This window comes from Phaseolus vulgaris, chromosome 9 (genome assembly GCF_000499845.2).
Source record: "Phaseolus vulgaris cultivar G19833 chromosome 9, P. vulgaris v2.0, whole genome shotgun sequence".
Taxonomy (NCBI): Eukaryota; Viridiplantae; Streptophyta; class Magnoliopsida; order Fabales; family Fabaceae; genus Phaseolus; species Phaseolus vulgaris.
The window spans coordinates 8,811,527-8,829,850 of record NC_023751.2 but is presented as its reverse complement, the minus strand read 5'-3'; the positions used below and the strand labels follow the sequence as shown (position 1 = coordinate 8,829,850).

The 18,324-nt window shown below is 32.0% G+C and overlaps 1 protein-coding gene across 1 annotated transcript; it reads left to right on the top strand.

Annotated features, from left to right (window-relative positions):
• Positions 1–4,786: 4,786 nt before the first annotated feature.
• On the top strand, positions 4,787–7,245 carry LOC137820526 (nascent polypeptide-associated complex subunit alpha-like protein 2). Its single transcript, XM_068624658.1, has 4 exons — positions 4,787–5,061; positions 5,177–5,279; positions 6,587–6,705; positions 6,788–7,245. The coding sequence occupies exons 1-4, from the start codon at positions 4,960–4,962 to the stop codon at positions 7,127–7,129; spliced, it is 666 nt and encodes a 221-aa protein (XP_068480759.1). The 5' UTR covers positions 4,787–4,959; the 3' UTR covers positions 7,130–7,245.
• Positions 7,246–18,324: the final 11,079 nt, after the last annotated feature.

Below are 18,324 nucleotides of genomic sequence, written 5' to 3'. Positions count from 1 at the left end.
TTTGGAAAACACATTTTTTCAAAAGGCTTTTGTTCCTGCTAGGGAGATGAGACCTAGAGAACTATTGAAGTCTTCTTCTCCTTCCTTCGGTCGGGCAGGTGACTGGGTGATGAGCTGTGATTCTTCTCGTCTTCCGGCTTATCCTTCGGTACTCGGCGCTCGGTCGTCGAGCGAATCACCGGATGGTGGGGGTACCTGCGAAGGCACTCCGACGCTCAAGTCAGTAAAGCGGGTGGTCAGCTCTCAAGTAGGTGAACAGTAATAAATGACATACATTACTCCTTGGAATGCGTGCTATTTATATTATTCTAATGGGCCTACTTTGTTAGGCCCGTTTATCGAGGTGGATACCGCTTAGGGTTGCATTACCTAATTCTTGATGATGGATTAGCTTCTCTGATCTCGGTTTGAGCGTTAATTGTAATGGGGTTCGGCCATCGGCCAAATTCTCATGGTGAGGGTCGGCCATCGGCCAAATACCTGTGGTCTTCGGCCGTCTCAGTTAAGTCTTCTAAGGTCTCGGTCTCTCGGCCAAGTCTCCAAAGGTCTTGGCCTCTCGGTCTCTCAGCCAAGTCTCCAAAGGTCTCGACCTCTCGATCAAGTCTCCAAAGGTCTTGGCCTCTCGGTCTCTCGGCCAAGTCTCCAAAGGTCTCGGCCTCTCGGTCGCTCGGCCAAGTCTCCAAAGGTCTCGACCTCTCGGTCGCTCGGCCAAGTCTCCAAAGATCTTGACCTCTCGGTCTCTCGGTCAGGTTGACTAGGCATCGGGCAGCCAGGTGGGTCCCAGCCTCGCCCAGTACCGGTACAACTTTTGAATTGTACAATCCAGAATTTTTCGGTGTGCTAACACCTCACCTTCCAGATTGTATCATCCAAAAGTCATTTTTTTTTCAAAAACTTGTTTGTAACTTATATTATATATTTGTTTAGAATTTTGTAGATAATTTGTAAGCATAATTGAAATATTTTATATTGCTTATGGATTTTACATAAACATATGGCTAGGACTAGAGGTGGTAGATCATAACCTGATAGTAGGCAGAGACCTATGACATCAACTCGTAGAGAAGATTATTGTGGTCAAGCTATAGATCACACTGGTCCTCATATGAATGATGCATAACAACTACATGATCAACGTGAAAGATTTTCTGGAGGACCTTCATATCTGTCTCTCCTAGTTAGTTTCAATGTGAGACTGTAGGAGGGTGAGGTAAGTCTGAAAATGTTTAGTTCAATTTTTAAATTTTTATCTATTGTAATTTGTATGTATTACATTTTTGTAATTCTTAGGATCGAGAAGAACTTAAGTTGGTCTCCCATGGTCGTAAATTAAGTAAATTTGGGGTGACATCCTCATGTTCACCCATATGTTGTTAATTCTAGATTGTTGCCTTTGTGTAACATTAGTTATGAGATGGCCGATAAAGGCTTGATTTTAGCCTTTGTCAAGAGGTGACAACATAGAAACATTTTCCACCTTTCCATTGGTGAGATGACGATCATATTGGATGATGTGTCGTCATTGCTACATATCCCCATTGTGGGACAATTTTTGACCTGTTCAGTTGGATTCGCTACACCTTTAACTCTTTTGGTGGAGTAGTTTGGAGTCACGATGGACATTAGTACATTTGAGATGAGACAGTGTCGAGATGCACACGTGCGACTTAGCTGGCTCAGAAAAGTTTACGAGGACTACTGCATACAACAAAGTTGAGATTGTGCAAGTAGCGCATATTTGTTGCATTTTGTGAGATGCACAATATTGTCGATAAAAGTGCGACCTTCGTCTCTGTCTCGTGCTTGGAGTTATTCAACAATTTACACAGGTGAGGCACACTATCAAATGTGTATGACCATGTTGGTGATGCTTGCTTTGTGCAAATAGAGCAATTAGGCGGCTATACGTCTTTTATTCATGTATGATACAAATAACATGTTAATTTTATTCAGTTAATTATCTTATAGGTGTGTAGATAACATTTGCGACATTTACACAAGCGTGGACACATGAACATTTCCCTCGCATGGGAAGGAGGGATATAAATCCCATAAGTCATCTATGGGAGCAGTTAGATATGTTAATGGATGACACATTTGTAGTGTTTGGATGCTGTTGTATGATACCCTTGATGGGTGACTTGGACCCCATTCTGAATTTAGAATTACCTTCTAAATTGTACAATCTATAATACATATTACAATATGTAGGTGTTATGGATTGTACAATTCAATATACATTAAAAAAAAAAAAAAAAACGAACGAAAAATAAAATGGACAAACACCACAATACTTACCTCAATCATCAACGTTTAACAATCAACAACCACAATAATTCTTTATACAACAACCACAATAAGTCATTATACGCAACCAATGAAGAAAAATTTACCCAATTAATAAAATGTATGAAGGTGCAGGAAAAATGTATCCCTCTAATATGTATTCTATCAAGTCTAATATGTGCTACCCCTCTAACCTTTTAGCCCAAGTCCAATCCATTAAGAATTTAGTAACCCAAACCAGGGACAGTGACGAACATAAAATTGAATATTATTATATAAATAACAAAAAAAAATTAGAAGCAAAAATTTGGAAGAAAACTCCAATAGCACCACATGTAAAAAAATTTCTTAGGACTGACTTCGAGTTGTATATCATATAGATAGTGGTAATAATAAAAAATAAATAATAATATTAACAGACATTAAAAAATCTTTAATAAAATCACTATTTTTATTTGTTTCTCTTATCAAATTATTTTTATTTTTAATCTATTTTTTTATTTGAATAACTTGTTTCTTTTTTCCTCATCCGTTCACTTCTTTGCTTTCTATTTCTTTCTTCCATACTAAAAATACCATTAATGTCCATAGTTTGGATTAAGTTATAAATTTATCTGTTTGAGGTTGGTGTTAAACCAAAGTTTGTGTTAGATTGCAATAAATTTGATTACTGTTTTACTTATGAACATACTGTTAATTCAAGATGAATAGCTTTGATGGAAAACACATTATTAACTCTTTATTTTGTCTTAAAATCTACACTAGAAAGAAAGAACTATTGAATTAATGGAAGAAACAAGGAACCATTTATAAAATATCCAAACATGATATTAATTAACCAACACTTTTAAATATCTTGTGACATACTAAATTGTGGAGAAAAATTAGCATAAAAAGAAAATTTAAATTCAAACATTTATTTTGTGTTTCATAATTGAAACACAAATTTATTGTGTCAAATATGAATTTCATATTTCACAGATAATGGAAAACAAAAATACTGTAACTATTAATGATTAGCAATGCGATTGATATTTTCTAATTTAAGTCCTTTAAAATTAAAAGCATTAAATTATTATTATTTATATTTATATTAAAAAACATTGATAATTGTTTGGCAAAACTAATGAAAAACTAACGCAAACGAACAAGTTGATAGCTATAAATTATTAAATTATAAGTGTTTGATGAAATTATGAATTGAATTTAATATTAAATATAAATGACAAAATTATGTATATTTATGCAATTTCTTTACATAAATTTTAACTTTTTATTAATAAAATATATTTTAAGGTTATTTTTAATATTATTTTTATTTATGTTTAAAACTTATAATCTATTATTTATTGACAAATCATTTAAATCATATTAATTTTACTTTCAATTGTTAAATATTTTCCAAAAATTGTGTATATATTAATCTTATATTATATCTTACAATATTTATATTGAAAATAAAATAAAATAAAAACTTTTGAAATGAGTATAATATGTTTAAAATAAAGTAGCAATAAAAAATATTAATTTTATATTAATATTAATGTATTAAAATATGTTATAAATAATCTAATAGTTGAAATAAATAAAATAAAATAACATAATTTTCTATTATTGTGAATATCTTATTTAATAAAATTTTATAAATAACAATTTTTTCAATTGTTAAATATTTTCCAAAAATTGTATATATATTAATCTTATATTATATCTTACAATATTTATATTGAAAATAAAATAAAATAAAAACTTTTGAAATGAGTATAATATGTTTAAAATAAAGTAGAAATAAAAAATATTAATTTTATATTAATATTAATGTATTAAAATATGTTATAAATAATCTAATAGTTGAAATAAATAAAATAAAATAACATAATTTTCTATTATTGTGAATATCTTATTTAATAAAATTTTATAAATAACAATTTTTTCTCTCATATAAAAAAATAAAAATAAATTTCCTTATTAGGGATGAATAAAAAATATTAAAATAAAATGTTATGTAGCAAAAAGAAAAGAATAATAAATATTTAAAATAAATAAATATAAAAGGCCACAAACTTATTATAAGAAATGGTCACACCAATTTATTAAGTGATAAAAAGAAAAGTTATAATAAAAATAAGTGAGATCCAAGTATAGCCATGATTAACTCTCCATATTTTTCCGTAATAAAAAATGTAATACGATTTTATTTTAATTATTATATATATATATATATATAATATATATATATATATATATTCACACACACACACATAATTCCACATTATTTATTATTTATAAGCATAAGTTAGTCTGTTAATTAATTTTACTCAACATATTCAATTTAGCCAATTACCATATTAACCATAAAATTTTTGTTTCCAATTTATCAACTTTGAATTAAAATTTCATTATATAACCTTTTTGTTAATGATGCTAAATAGTAAATGAAATTTCAGAAATTAGGATAAAAAATGATCATATTTATTATTTTACTAGACTCAACTAAAGTGGGCCGATGAGAAGAATGGCCCAATAAAGGTGCAAACCCTGGAGGCGGAATAAGGAGCAAAAGTTATCCCTATCTATATCTATCTACCATCATCCAAGCTCAGTGATCATCAGAACCCACGCGCCGAGTGATACTGCAAAATCCCAATCCTACCCTCTCCGACACAACCAGCCATGTCTCCAGGTCCTGTCGTTGAAGCTTCCCCTGAGGTTCAAACAGAACAAGAGGTTCCTTTCGTTGACGACGCAACTCAGAAGAAGAAACCTCAACCTCAGGTTCCCTTCACTAATTCTCACTCTTTTCCCTTTTCTCTTGTTTTAATTCCCAATACGCGATTCCACTCGTTTCTCTTATTGACGTTTGGTGTATCATTTCCGAGCATGTTGTCAGGATGACGACGCTCCCGTTGTAGAAGACGTGAAGGACGAAGCCGACGACGATGAAGAAGACGACGATGACGACGACGACGACGACAAGGAAGACGGTGCTCAAGGTGCTCCTCTCTTTCACTGCATTTTATGTCTTTACCTAACGAAATCCTTATTTGGTACTTTTTTTATTGTTTTGTTAACAAAACCCCCTATTTATCAACTTTTATTATTGAGTTTCCATGTTCTTCTGCATTTTTTTAGGGTTTGGGTAGAGCTCTTTGCTTAACTCACGTTAGACTAGTTATGACTCCCTTTTTGTGGTAAACAGATTGACATATAGATTAGATTTTATTCTTGTTAAGTTACCATCTTGTAACGACCAAACAAGATCTCTCTAATTATATATGTTTGTGTATAGAAATTGTTGTTGTTTGTTGACAATTAATGATCAACCGCTTCATCTTTTGGCTGTTAGCTCTAGATGATGGTCTTTGATGATTTTGTTTTGTTTTGAGTAAAAGCATTATTTTCATGAGGGTCTGGAGGTATCCTTTACCCTTTAGGCATTAATTAATCATGGCTGTCTTGGATATTCATTGATTGTTTGCACAGGACAGAGTAGGAATTAAAAGGGGAATGGGTAAAACTATTCATTAGTTGTCACATGATGGTTGGATTTCATATGCTGTGGCTTGAAAAAGCAGATCTGAGCTAGGTTCAGTTGTTGCTAATGTAACGTCCAGACTTACAGAATGTGCATGATCAGTAACACAATCGTTCAATGTATATCCGAGAATTAACAGAGGTGACTTTCGCATAATGTGTTGTCTAGCTGAAGAATGACTATATATGACTTTTTGGATTAGTTTTCACTGTCAATTAATCACTGAAGCATATATCCTAAGGTGATCTCTGTTTTGAGTCTCAGACAACTAGTTAATTTTAAACGTACGGAGTGTCTTACTCGTTTCAGATGCACATTTTGAGTCAGATGGTTGTTTTTTTGTTTTATTTTTTATTTTTATTACAGTCTTCATTACATCAACTAGTTCTTTAAGGCTGCTTCTGATCACTGAGCACTTTCTTATACCACCATAATCATGTTTGGGGTTCTTTTTGTTAATGATGAATTTCACATCTTAACTATATTTTTTCAACATCTGCTTTTATGTGTTTGATGATTTTTATATGGTTGAATTGTTCATGAAAAAAAATTACATACTGTATAGCTGTTTCAATGTAGCAAGTAAATAATTGTCGCAATCTTTTTGGAATAAGGGGTTCTTACCTTGAGAAAATTACTACGTACGTAGTTATGCACTTTGCTATTTGTGCTCTGTTTTAGCAGCCATAAGTATACTGGGTTTGTTTGGCTTGTTATCTGTTGATCTTCTTGTTCAGTAATTTGATTTATTGAACTGATATGCAGGTGGTGCTGAGGGTTCAAAACAGAGCAGAAGTGAGAAAAAAAGCCGAAAAGCAATGTTGAAGCTGGGACTAAAACCTGTTACGGGCGTTAGTAGGGTCACAATCAAGAGAACAAAAAATGTGAGTCATTATATGTATTGCTCTTTTTTGTGATCTATCTGGAAGGTTGATAGCCTTTTAACCAAGTTATTTTATGCATTAGATTCTTTTCTTCATCTCAAAGCCCGATGTATTCAAGAGTCCAAATTCTGAGACCTACGTCATATTCGGGGAAGCAAAAATAGAGGACTTGAGCTCTCAGTTGCAGACACAGGCTGCCCAACAGTTCAGGATGCCAGATATTGGATCTGTAACAGCGAAACAGGATCAAGATGCTGCAGCAGCACAGCCTGTAGAAGAGGAGGAGGTTGATGAAACTGGCGTTGAGCTCCATGACATTGATTTGGTGATGACACAGGCAGGAGTGTCAAGAAGCAAGGCTGTCAAGGCACTCAAGACTCACAACGGCGATATTGTTGGAGCCATTATGGAACTCACTACATAATTGGGGTTTATGTTTTGTTTGTATGTTTTTTATATTATATTAGAACTAGTGCCGTTTCTAAATGTTAAACCGAATCAGCCGATCAACCTTTATTTCAACCGTTATTGTTTGATTTAGTATTTTAGTCCTAATTTTTTAGCATTTATTAAGAGATGAATTAAAAATCCACAACTGAAGCTTTTAAATTTAGAACATTCTTGTTCGGAACCCAAATCTCAATTTTTCCGACTGAGTTTACTTTAAACATTGTGTAGAACTATTAGGGATGACAATCGGAGCAAGCTATGCGGGCTGTTTCTGCAACTTGCGACCTTTTTATGTTCGTTTCGCATAACTTTTGCAATCTGTGTGGGTTATGTGGATTAACAGCGGGAACAAATTAAAATCTAATTAATTAGGTTGTTCTGTCACTTAACAACAAATTAAAGTCTAATTAATTAGGTTGCTCCAATTCATTACGCCGTTGTCTAAACCCAACATCTTAAATCCTATATCATAAAATCCTATACCCTAAATTCTAATCTTAAATCCTACATCCTAAACCTAACACCACCCACCACCACCCCACAACTATCACAACCACCACCACCATTATCACCTAACCAACACCATCACCACCCCACCATTATCACTACCACCATCATCACCCAACCAACACCACCACCATTACCATCACAAGCCCACCACCACCACCAACACCACGTGGCATACCACCTCTACTTGGTATACTACCACTAATAGTCTAATTTAAACCTTAAACCCTACATCCTAAAATCATAAACCACAAATCCTAAACCTTAAACCCTACAACCTAATCCATAACCACCACCGCCACGATAACCACCCCACCATCGCCACAACCACCACCACCACAACACCACCTAACACTTAAACCCATAAACCTTAAACCATACACCCTAAACATTAAATCCTAAATCATAAACCTTTAACCCTTAACCCTAATCCATATATCTTACACCCTAAACACTAAACCCTAAAAAATCCTACACCCTAAACCCTACACCATAATTGTAAACCATAATCCTTAAACCATAAACCCTAAAATCTAAACTCTAAACCTTAAACATTCAACCTTAAACCCTAAACCATAAACAATACACCCTAAAACCCAAATCCCAAACACAACACCCTACACCTTAAATCCTAAATCGTACACCTTAAACCTTATATCCTAAACCATACACCCTAAACCCTACACTCGAACCCCTACACCATAAACCCTACACTATAAAACATAAAACTTACATCCTAAAACCCACCACCACCATCACCACCACCACCACCACACCACCCGATCACCACCATCACCAACCCACCACCACCACTACCATCATCACAACCCCACCACCACCACCCCCACTACCACAACCATCACCACCCCACCACCACCACCACCACCATCAACACCTGACCACCACCACCACCCGACCACAATCACCACCCAACTACCACCATCACCACCACAACCACTACCACCACCTCCACCACCACCACAACCATCACCACCCCACGACCACCACCCCCCCTACCCCCCTACCCCCCCCCCCACCACCACCATTACCACCCCACCACCACCACCACGTGACATACTACCTCTACCTTGAATACTACCACTATTAGTCCCACCTAAACCTTAAACCCTAAACCCTACACCAAAAATCCTAAATTATAAACCTTAAACCTTAAACTTGAACTCTAAACCATAAACCATAACCCCTAAACCTTAAACTCTAAACCATAAATTGTAAACCCAAAATCCTACACTCAAAACCCTAAATTCTAAACCATTAACCCTAACCCCTATGTCCAAATCCTCACCCCTAAACCTTAAATCCTACACCTTAAACCTTAAACCCTAAACCATAACCCCTAAATCATAAACCATAAACCATAAACTATACACCATAAATCCTAAACAATAAACCCTAAACCCTAAACCCTTAAATCTAAACACTAAATCTTAAACCATATACCCTAAATACTAAACCCTACATCTTAAACACTAAACCCTATACCCTAAATCCTAAACTCTACATCCTACATCCTAAACACCAACCCTAAATCTTAAACCTTACATCCTAAACCTTATACCTTAAACTCTAAATCCTACATCTTACACCCTAAACCATGTACCCTGCACTTTAAACCCTAAACCCTAAACCTTACACCATAAACCACAACCACCACCACCATCACCTTCACCACCACCACTACATCACCCGATCACCACCACCACCACACTACCCCACCTTATTTTGTTTACCTAATCATATATTTTTTATACACTTAATAAAATTATATCTAAATCTATATTTTTTTAGGTTAGTTATTTTTTTATGTCATTATTTATTTAGTTATTTGTATTATCAATAAAAAATCACCATCACCACCACCACCACTAGACCCTTAGTTGCTGCTCACCACCACCACCACCACCAACACTACCACTGCCACAACCATCACCACCCGACAACCACTGTCACCACCATCACCACTACCGCCACCACCATCACCACCCCACCACCACCCCACCACCATGTGGCATACCACCTCTACCTGGTATACTACCACTATTAGTCCCACCTAAACCTAAACCTTAAATCTTAAACCCTAAATATTAAACATTAAATCTTAATCCATAAACCTTAAACTCTAAACCTTAAACCCTAAATCCTAAATCCTAACCCATAAAACCTAAACCCTACACCTTACATCCTACACCCTACACCCTAAATCCTAAACCATCACCACCCCACCACCACCACCACCATCACCACTCCACCACCCCCATCTCCAAATACACTTATATTTCCTATACATGCATTGAGTGATAACACACCAGAGAATAAAAAATCTTCATTTTTCTTACCATCTTCTTATATACAATTTTCTTATAATTATAGATCGGTGCAATAACAAAATAAAAAAGAAAAAATAGCTTTGGAATAAGAGTATTTATAAAGGAAAATGTTTTATAAAGTAGCTCAACAATCATTCTATTAGTTTATATCGCTATTATGTTTTCAATATTACATTATAAATCTATATTTTCGTTTTTTTCAAGTTACAATGCTATTTTTTTCTGTTCTTATTTCATATACTAAATATATATTTGTACTAATATATTAAAAAAAATTATATATTACATATATTAGTTTTAAAACGTTAATTTTCTAATTTTTATAGTTCATTTTTTTTAATATTAAATATTTCTACTTGAATTTTACTCAATTTCTTAATCGTGTTAGCTTATTTTTTATTAATGACACGCAAAATTAGAATTTTAGTAATTTACAGAACAAGGAGTTTGGAAATACAATAGAAGTAAATAATATATATTTGTGTTATTTTATCAAGAGTTGATTCAAATAATTTTAGAATATGAAAATAAATTAACTTTTTTTGTTTTAAATAAATTTAAAACATGAAAAAGATGAATTGATCATTTTAATATTATCGTACACAATTATTGGACATTGTACGTAGTTATTATACGTTAATGACTATACGCAATTAATTTGATAATGATAGAATCACAAGATTAATGGATCAGTACATAATTAGCTTGTAATTTAGATAGAAAAAGTTTCCAAATACACTTATATTTCCTATACATGCATGGAGCGATAACACACAAAAGAATAAGAAATCTTCATTTTTCTTACCATTTTCTTATAGCTATAGATCGGTGTAGTAACATAATAGAAATGAAAAAAATGGAAGGATCAAATTTAGTTAGTTGTATTATGAATAAAATAATCAATTCTTTTAAAAATATGACAATATAACTAATCAAATTTAAGAACGTAAATAAACAATAAAACAAAAAAAAAGTAATTTAACCTTTTCTATTAATTAATCTTTTTCTTCTGTTATGAAAACCTCATTTCTTAGTTATAATCAATTATGAAATCAAGTTGAAAAATTACTATTGATAAAAGGAAAAAAACATTGAACTAAAATATTGAAATTCATGTTACAGCACATACCTTAAATTTCATTAAAGAAACTTAAAGAACTTAAAGAAACTAAAAGAATTTTCTTATCTTCTTGATTTCTTTGTAACTTCTTTTTGTCTATCAGGTGTTTCTCGAATAAAAGTACATATTGAGTCAGTCTTATCTCTATTTTGGAAAGTCAAAACTTTATATTGAAGTTATCTTTATCATATTTTTCTCTCGGTTTATTGTGAGAGTAAGATGATATTTTATTTTGTACAATGATCATTCATTTTGTAGAATACCATTTCTTTTGTACGATGAACATTTATTTTATACGATAACCACATTCATTAAACCATTAATTAATTTTAATTTACAAAGTTGAACAACTGAAAACATAAAAAAAATTATGTTGAAGCAGCAATAACAAGGTATACTCTGAAAAACCTTCAGAAAGATAGCAAGACAACAATATATAGGACAAACAACCAGTTTTATTAGTCATTCAAGACTTGTGAAAATATGTAATTAAAAATATGTAATATTTAGATAATTATTTGATATTATAAAAAATTTGTTTGTAATTTAATTATTTTAAAAAATCAGTATAATTTTTTTACACTTAAGAATAAAATGTTTACGTAATGATATATTTTTTTTACACTTAATAAAATTATATCTAAATCCATATTTTTAGGTTAGTTATTTTTTTATGTCATTATTTATTTAGTTACTTGTATTATCAATAAAAAATCAATTCTTTTAAAAATATGACAATATAACTATTTTTCTTCAAAAATCAATTCTTTTAAAAATATGACAATATAACTTTTTTTTCTTCAATACTTTAGGAACAAATCTAATAACATAAATAAACAATAAAAAAAAGAGTAATTTAATTTTTTTTATTAATTAATCTCTTTGTTCTATTATGAAAAACTCATTTCTTAGTTATAATCAATTATGAAATCAAGTTGTTAAATTACTATTGATAAAAGAAAAAAATATTGAACTAAAATATTGTAATTCTTGTTACAACACATACCATAAATTTCATTAAAGAAACTTTAAAATTAAAGAAACTTAAAACAAACTTAAAGAAACTAAAAGAATTTTCTTAGCTTCTTGATTTCTTTGTAGATTTTAGGTTAGTTATTTTTTTATGTCATTATTTATTTAGTTACTTGTATTATCAATAAAAAATCAATTCTTTTAAAAATATGACAATATAACTATTTTTCTTCAAAAATCAATTCTTTTAAAAATATGACAATATAACTTTTTTTTCTTCAATACTTTAGGAACAAATCTAATAACATAAATAAACAATAAAAAAAAAGAGTAATTTAATTTTTTTTATTAATTAATCTCTTTGTTCTATTATGAAAAACTCATTTCTTAGTTATAATCAATTATGAAATCAAGTTGTTAAATTACTATTGATAAAAGAAAAAAATATTGAACTAAAATATTGTAATTCTTGTTACAACACATACCATAAATTTCATTAAAGAAACTTTAAAATTAAAGAAACTTAAAACAAACTTAAAGAAACTAAAAGAATTTTCTTAGCTTCTTGATTTCTTTGTAGATTTTATGTCTCTCCATCTGGATGTATTTCTATCATTTTTAAATCTCCTCGTGTCAACAAGAAAAACAAGCGCTTTTTTGTTTATCCGGTGTTTCTCGAACTCATGAGCATATGTAGTCAACCCTATCTAGAAAACCAAGACATTATATTGGAGTTCTCTATCATATTTTTCTCCCGGTTTATTGTGGGAGAAAGATCATATTTTATTTTGTACAATGATCATTTATTTTGTACAATAAACATTTATTTTGTACGATAATCATATTGATTAAACCATTAATTTTAACTTACACAATTGAACAACTGAAAACATGAAAAGAATTATGTTGAAGCATCAGTAATAAGGTATACTCTGAAAAACCTTCAGAAAGATATCAAGACAACAATATATAGGACAAACAACCAGTTCTATTAGTCATTGTGACTTTGCAGTGATGCAAACTCTGTGGGCAAAAAGTGATGAGACATGTTGTGTCCATCTTGGTTTGAAGGAGATAACTGGTTATAATTATATCAAAGCAAGTGTTTTTTTGTCTATATGATATTTCTCAAACTCATTCATATAGTCCTATTTCTATCTTGGAAAGCCAAGACTTTATATTAAAGTTGTATCCATCATATTTTTCTCCCGGTTTATTGGGAAAGAATGATCATATTTTATTTTGTATGAAGATTATTTATTTTGTATTATTATTTTATATAATAAAAAATATGTAATTACTTTAGATAATTATTTGATATTATAAGAATTTTGTTTGTAATTTTATTATTTTAAAAATCAGTATAACTTTTTTACACTAAATAATAAAATGTTTACCTAATCATATATTTTTTTACACATAATAAAATTATATCTAAATCTATATTTTTAGGTTAGTTATATTTTGATGTCATTATTTACTTAGCTAGTTGTATTATCAATGAAAAATCATTTTTAAAAAAAAAATATAAAAATATAACTATTTTTCTTCAAAACTTCAAGATCAAATTTAATAACATGAATAAACAATAAAACAAAACAAAAAGTAATTTAACCTTTTTTATTAATTAATCTCTTTGTTCTATTATGAAAACCTCATTTCTTAGTTATAATCAATTATGAAATCAAGTTGAAAAATTACTATTGATAAAAGAAAAAAACATTGAACTAAAATATTGAAATTCATGATACAACACATACCTTAAATTTCATTAAAGAAACTTAAAAGAAATTTAAAAAAACTTTTAGAAATTTAAAAAACTTAAAAAAACTAGAAGAAACAAAAAGAATTTCCTTACCTTCTGGATTTCTTTGTAAATTTTACGTTTATCCCAACTGAGTGTATTCCTATCATTTTTAAATCCCTCTATGTCAACAAGAAAAGCAAGCACTTTTTTGTCTATCCAGTGTTTTTCGAACGCAGAGGCATATGGAGTCAACCCTATCTCTAACTTTATATTGAAATTCTCTATCATATTTTTCTTTCGATTGATTGTGGGAAAAGGATCATATTTTTTTTACAATGATTATTTATTTTGTACCATGAACATTTATTTTGTACGATAACCACCATATTTATTAAACCATTCATTTTAACTTACACAGTTGAACACCTAAAAACATGAAAAGAATTATGTTGAAGCAGCAGTAATAAAGTATACTCTGAAAAACCTTCAGAAAGATAGCAAGACAACAATATATAGGGCAAACAACCAGTTTTATTAGTTATTCAAGACTGGTGAACTTGCAATCATGCAAACTTTGTGGGCAAAAAGTGATGAGACATGTTGTGTCGATCCTGGTTTGAAGGAGATAACGGGTTATAATGATATCAAAACAAGTGTTTTTTTGTCTATCCGATGTTTCTAGAACTCAGATTCAGGTTAGTCCTATTTCTATCTTGGAAAGCCAAAACTTTATATTGAAGTTGTATCCATCATATTTTTCTCCCGATTTATTGTGGAAGAATGATCATATTTTATTTTGTATTATTATTTTATATAATTAAAAATATGTAATTAGTTTAGATAATTATTTGATATTATAAGAATTTTGTTTGTAATTTTATTATTTTTTTAAAATCAATATAACTTTTTTACACTTAATAATAAAATGTTTACCTAATCATATAATTTTTTTTACACTTAATAAAATTATATCTAAATCTATATTTTTAGGTTAGTTATTTTTTGATGTCATTATTTATTTAGTTAGTTGTATTATCAATACAAAAAATCAATTCTTTTAAAAATATGACAATATAAGTATTTTTTTTTTCAAAACTTCAGAATCAAATTTAATAACATAAATAAACAATAAAACAAAAAAAAAGTAATTTAACCTTTTTTATTAATCTATTTCTTTGTTCTATTATGAAAACCTCATTTCTTAGTTATAATCAAATATCAAAGTTGAAAAATTACTATTGATAAAAGAAAAAAACATTGAACTAAAATATTGAAATTCATGTTACAACACATATCTTAAATTTCATTAAAAAAAACTTAAAGAAACTAAAAGAATTTCCTTAGCTTCTAGTTCTTTGTAGATTTTACGTCTATTCCAACTGGAGTATTCCTATTATTTTTAAATCTCCTCATTTCAACAAGAAAAGTAAGCGCTTTTTTTTGTCTATCCGGTGTTTCTCAAACTCATGAGTATATTGAGTCAACCCTATCTTTATTTTTAAAAGCAAGACTTTATATTGAAGTTCTCTCTATCATATTTTTCTCCCGGTTTATTATGGGAGAATGATCATATTTTATTTTGTACAATAATAATTTATTTGTAAGATACCATTTATTTTGTACGATGCACATTTATTTTGTACGACGGGATGAGATATTTGTCATTTTTTGACTTCTTTATTTTTAAAATCTAAATTTTGAATTTTAAATTATGAATTTTAAATTTTAAATTTTGAATTATGAATTATGGAGTAATTGTAAACATAATTCAAAATGTTTTTCTTCTTTATTTTTAAAAACTAATATTTTGTTAACATAATTCAAAATTGTAGTTAGGGAGCCGTGAGTTACTCAACCAAACATTTTCCTTCAAACCTCATTTTCTCCCTGCTGTTAAAAAACGCATGCGAAAGCAGCACACATAATCACGAATCAACTGTAGAAAATAAACAACATAGGATTTAACGTGGTTCGGTCGCCAACTACAACCTACATCCACACGAGCAACTATTAGGTTTTCATTCTGTCTTGTTGCGCACCAATTACAATACAATGATTTCTTTCAATAGAAATTATAAAGGGGACACAATGATTAAGCTTACTCACTAAACATGGTGTCTAGTCAGCCCAACCCAATTGGTTCTGACTTCATACCCAACAATCTCCCACTTGAAGCCACGGAACAATGTTCACCTGCGTTTCGACTGTATACATGTACTTCATTGTTCCACCTTTAGTTGACACCAGCCTTCTTAATCATCTTGAAGACTTGTTAAAACTCCCCTGAGTTTCAACACGTCAGTCACTGACCCGTTCTATGTTCCTACCGACTCACACTTACAAGAACTGTTGGATCCTAGAATAGCTTGAGAACAAACACTCTCCAAATTCAATAATAAATTTTCTGGAGATGTTTCAACAGCTGGAATATTGGTTCTCCTAACCCATTGTCGTCTAGGAACCTCAACTGAAACATGACACGTGCTCCCATTGTCATAAGTACCTCTGACTAGTCTACCTGAACCTTTCCATGCTCGTTTATCCGGAATCTGACCTGTGGCTCTGGGTTTCTCTCTTGTAAAGACAACCCTCTTTTGCCCACGAGATTTTGTGAACCGGACTTTGTTTATCTTCTGAACTGGGACGGTCACTCCCTTAGAGGTTAATCCGACCATATACAGCGAACTTCTTTTTCTTCCAAGGGTCATGACAAGATTTCCCTTGACGACCTTCCACTGCTGATTTTCGAACTTCACATCATGTCCCTGTTCGTCCAACTGCCTAACAGAAATCAAACTTTTCGTTAAGCTTGCAACAACTCTGACATCCTTCAAAGTCCAGAAACTGACTGGCGTCTTCAACACTATGTAACCCATGCCTGTAACATCAAGAGTTTTGTTGTCTGCTAGTTTTACCTTTCCAAAGTCTCCAATAACTAGATTCTACAATGCTTCACTGTTGTGGGTAACATGAAATGAAGCACCAGCATGACCCATGAATCCACACTATTATCCGCGCAACAGACTAAGACGTCCTCTTCCGTGAAGTCTTCTGCAATGTTGACTTGTTTATCATTTGGGCATTGATTCCTGAAATGCCCCACCTCCTTGCAGTTCCAACATGTTACACTTGAGCAATCCCTAGTCTTATCTCTGATGACATATAGCGATTCACTAGATAATTCTCCATAACTCATTCTTCGGACATCCTCGGCAAGAATGAGATCACGACTCTTCTCAAAAGTGAATCCATCGGACTACCCTATCACTGCTGCACCTCGCGCCTAGCACCGCACGGTCACTGCTGCACCAGCAGAAAAATGCACACGCCACCCTGCGTCTTCCATCACTGCCATCGCATTGCACCCTGCGTCTTCCGTCACTCCGCCGCACTACCTGGACACGACCCTACTGCGAGCAAGCCACCTGCACAACGTCGCTAGCCACCACCACTCATGTCGCGACCCACACCACTGCACGTCGCACCTTCTATTGCGTGCGCCTGCCGCAAGTCACAGGTTTGGACTGTTGCAAATCCTGGGACGCCGTGAAACCCTTGCTTTGGGACACCGCTGCAACCCATGCGAAACCCTAGCTTTAGGACATTGTTGTCGCCTCTGCAAAACCCTAACTTTGGAATGCTATTGCAGCCCCTGCGAAACCCTAGCTTTAGGATGCCGCTACTGCGCCTGCAAAACCCTAGCTTTGGGACGTCGTTGTCGCCTCTGTAAAACCCTAGCTTTGGGACGCCGATGCAGCCGCAATTTTCACGTCTAGAATCGATTAATTTTTGCTGATTGGATCTCTAGTGTGTAAACGACAAGCTTTGATGCCACTTGATGGGAAAAAATGCACGCGGAAGCAACACAAATAATCACAAATCAACTGCAAAAAATAAACAACACAGGATTTAACGTGGTTCGATCGCCAACTGCAACCTACATCCACACGGGCAACTATTAGGTTTTCATTTTGTCCTGCTACACATCAATTACAAATACAATGATCTCTTTAAATAAAAATTATAAAAAGGACACAATGATTAAGCCCACTCACTAAATATGGTGTCTAGTAAGTCCAACCCAATTGGTTCTGGCTTCATACCAAACACTATCTTTCTTCTTCTTCAATGGTTCCGAAAAACCACTTACGTCATCCAAAGACTCTCTCTCTACAATGTCATTAAACATGTAACTTTCTGAATTCACATTGGATTTAAGAAGTGAACCCTTTCCCTCAAAAGTGTAATTGTGTGTAATGATGTAGGAAATAAGAAAAAGAAGAAAAAAGTTGCATGCTTCCAACAAAAATAATCTTTCATTCTTCTTAGGTATGCACATACTCTTCTTCACTTTACCCAACTTATTTATTACACTTTTTATGATTATATATTATTTATCATTATATTATGCGAGTACACACCTTTTTCACTTTTTAGAATTTAAAATTATTAATTATTCTTTTAAAACGAGTGAT

Coding starts and splice junctions, on each gene's coding strand:
- LOC137820526 (XM_068624658.1), top strand. CDS start 4,960: ATGTCTCCAGGTCCTGTCGTTGAAGCTTCCCCTGAGGTTCAAACAGAA. Junction 5,062..5,176: donor AGAAGAAACCTCAACCTCAG/GTTCCCTTCACT, acceptor GCATGTTGTCAG/GATGACGACGCTCCCGTTGT. Junction 5,280..6,586: donor CAAGGAAGACGGTGCTCAAG/GTGCTCCTCTCT, acceptor ACTGATATGCAG/GTGGTGCTGAGGGTTCAAAA.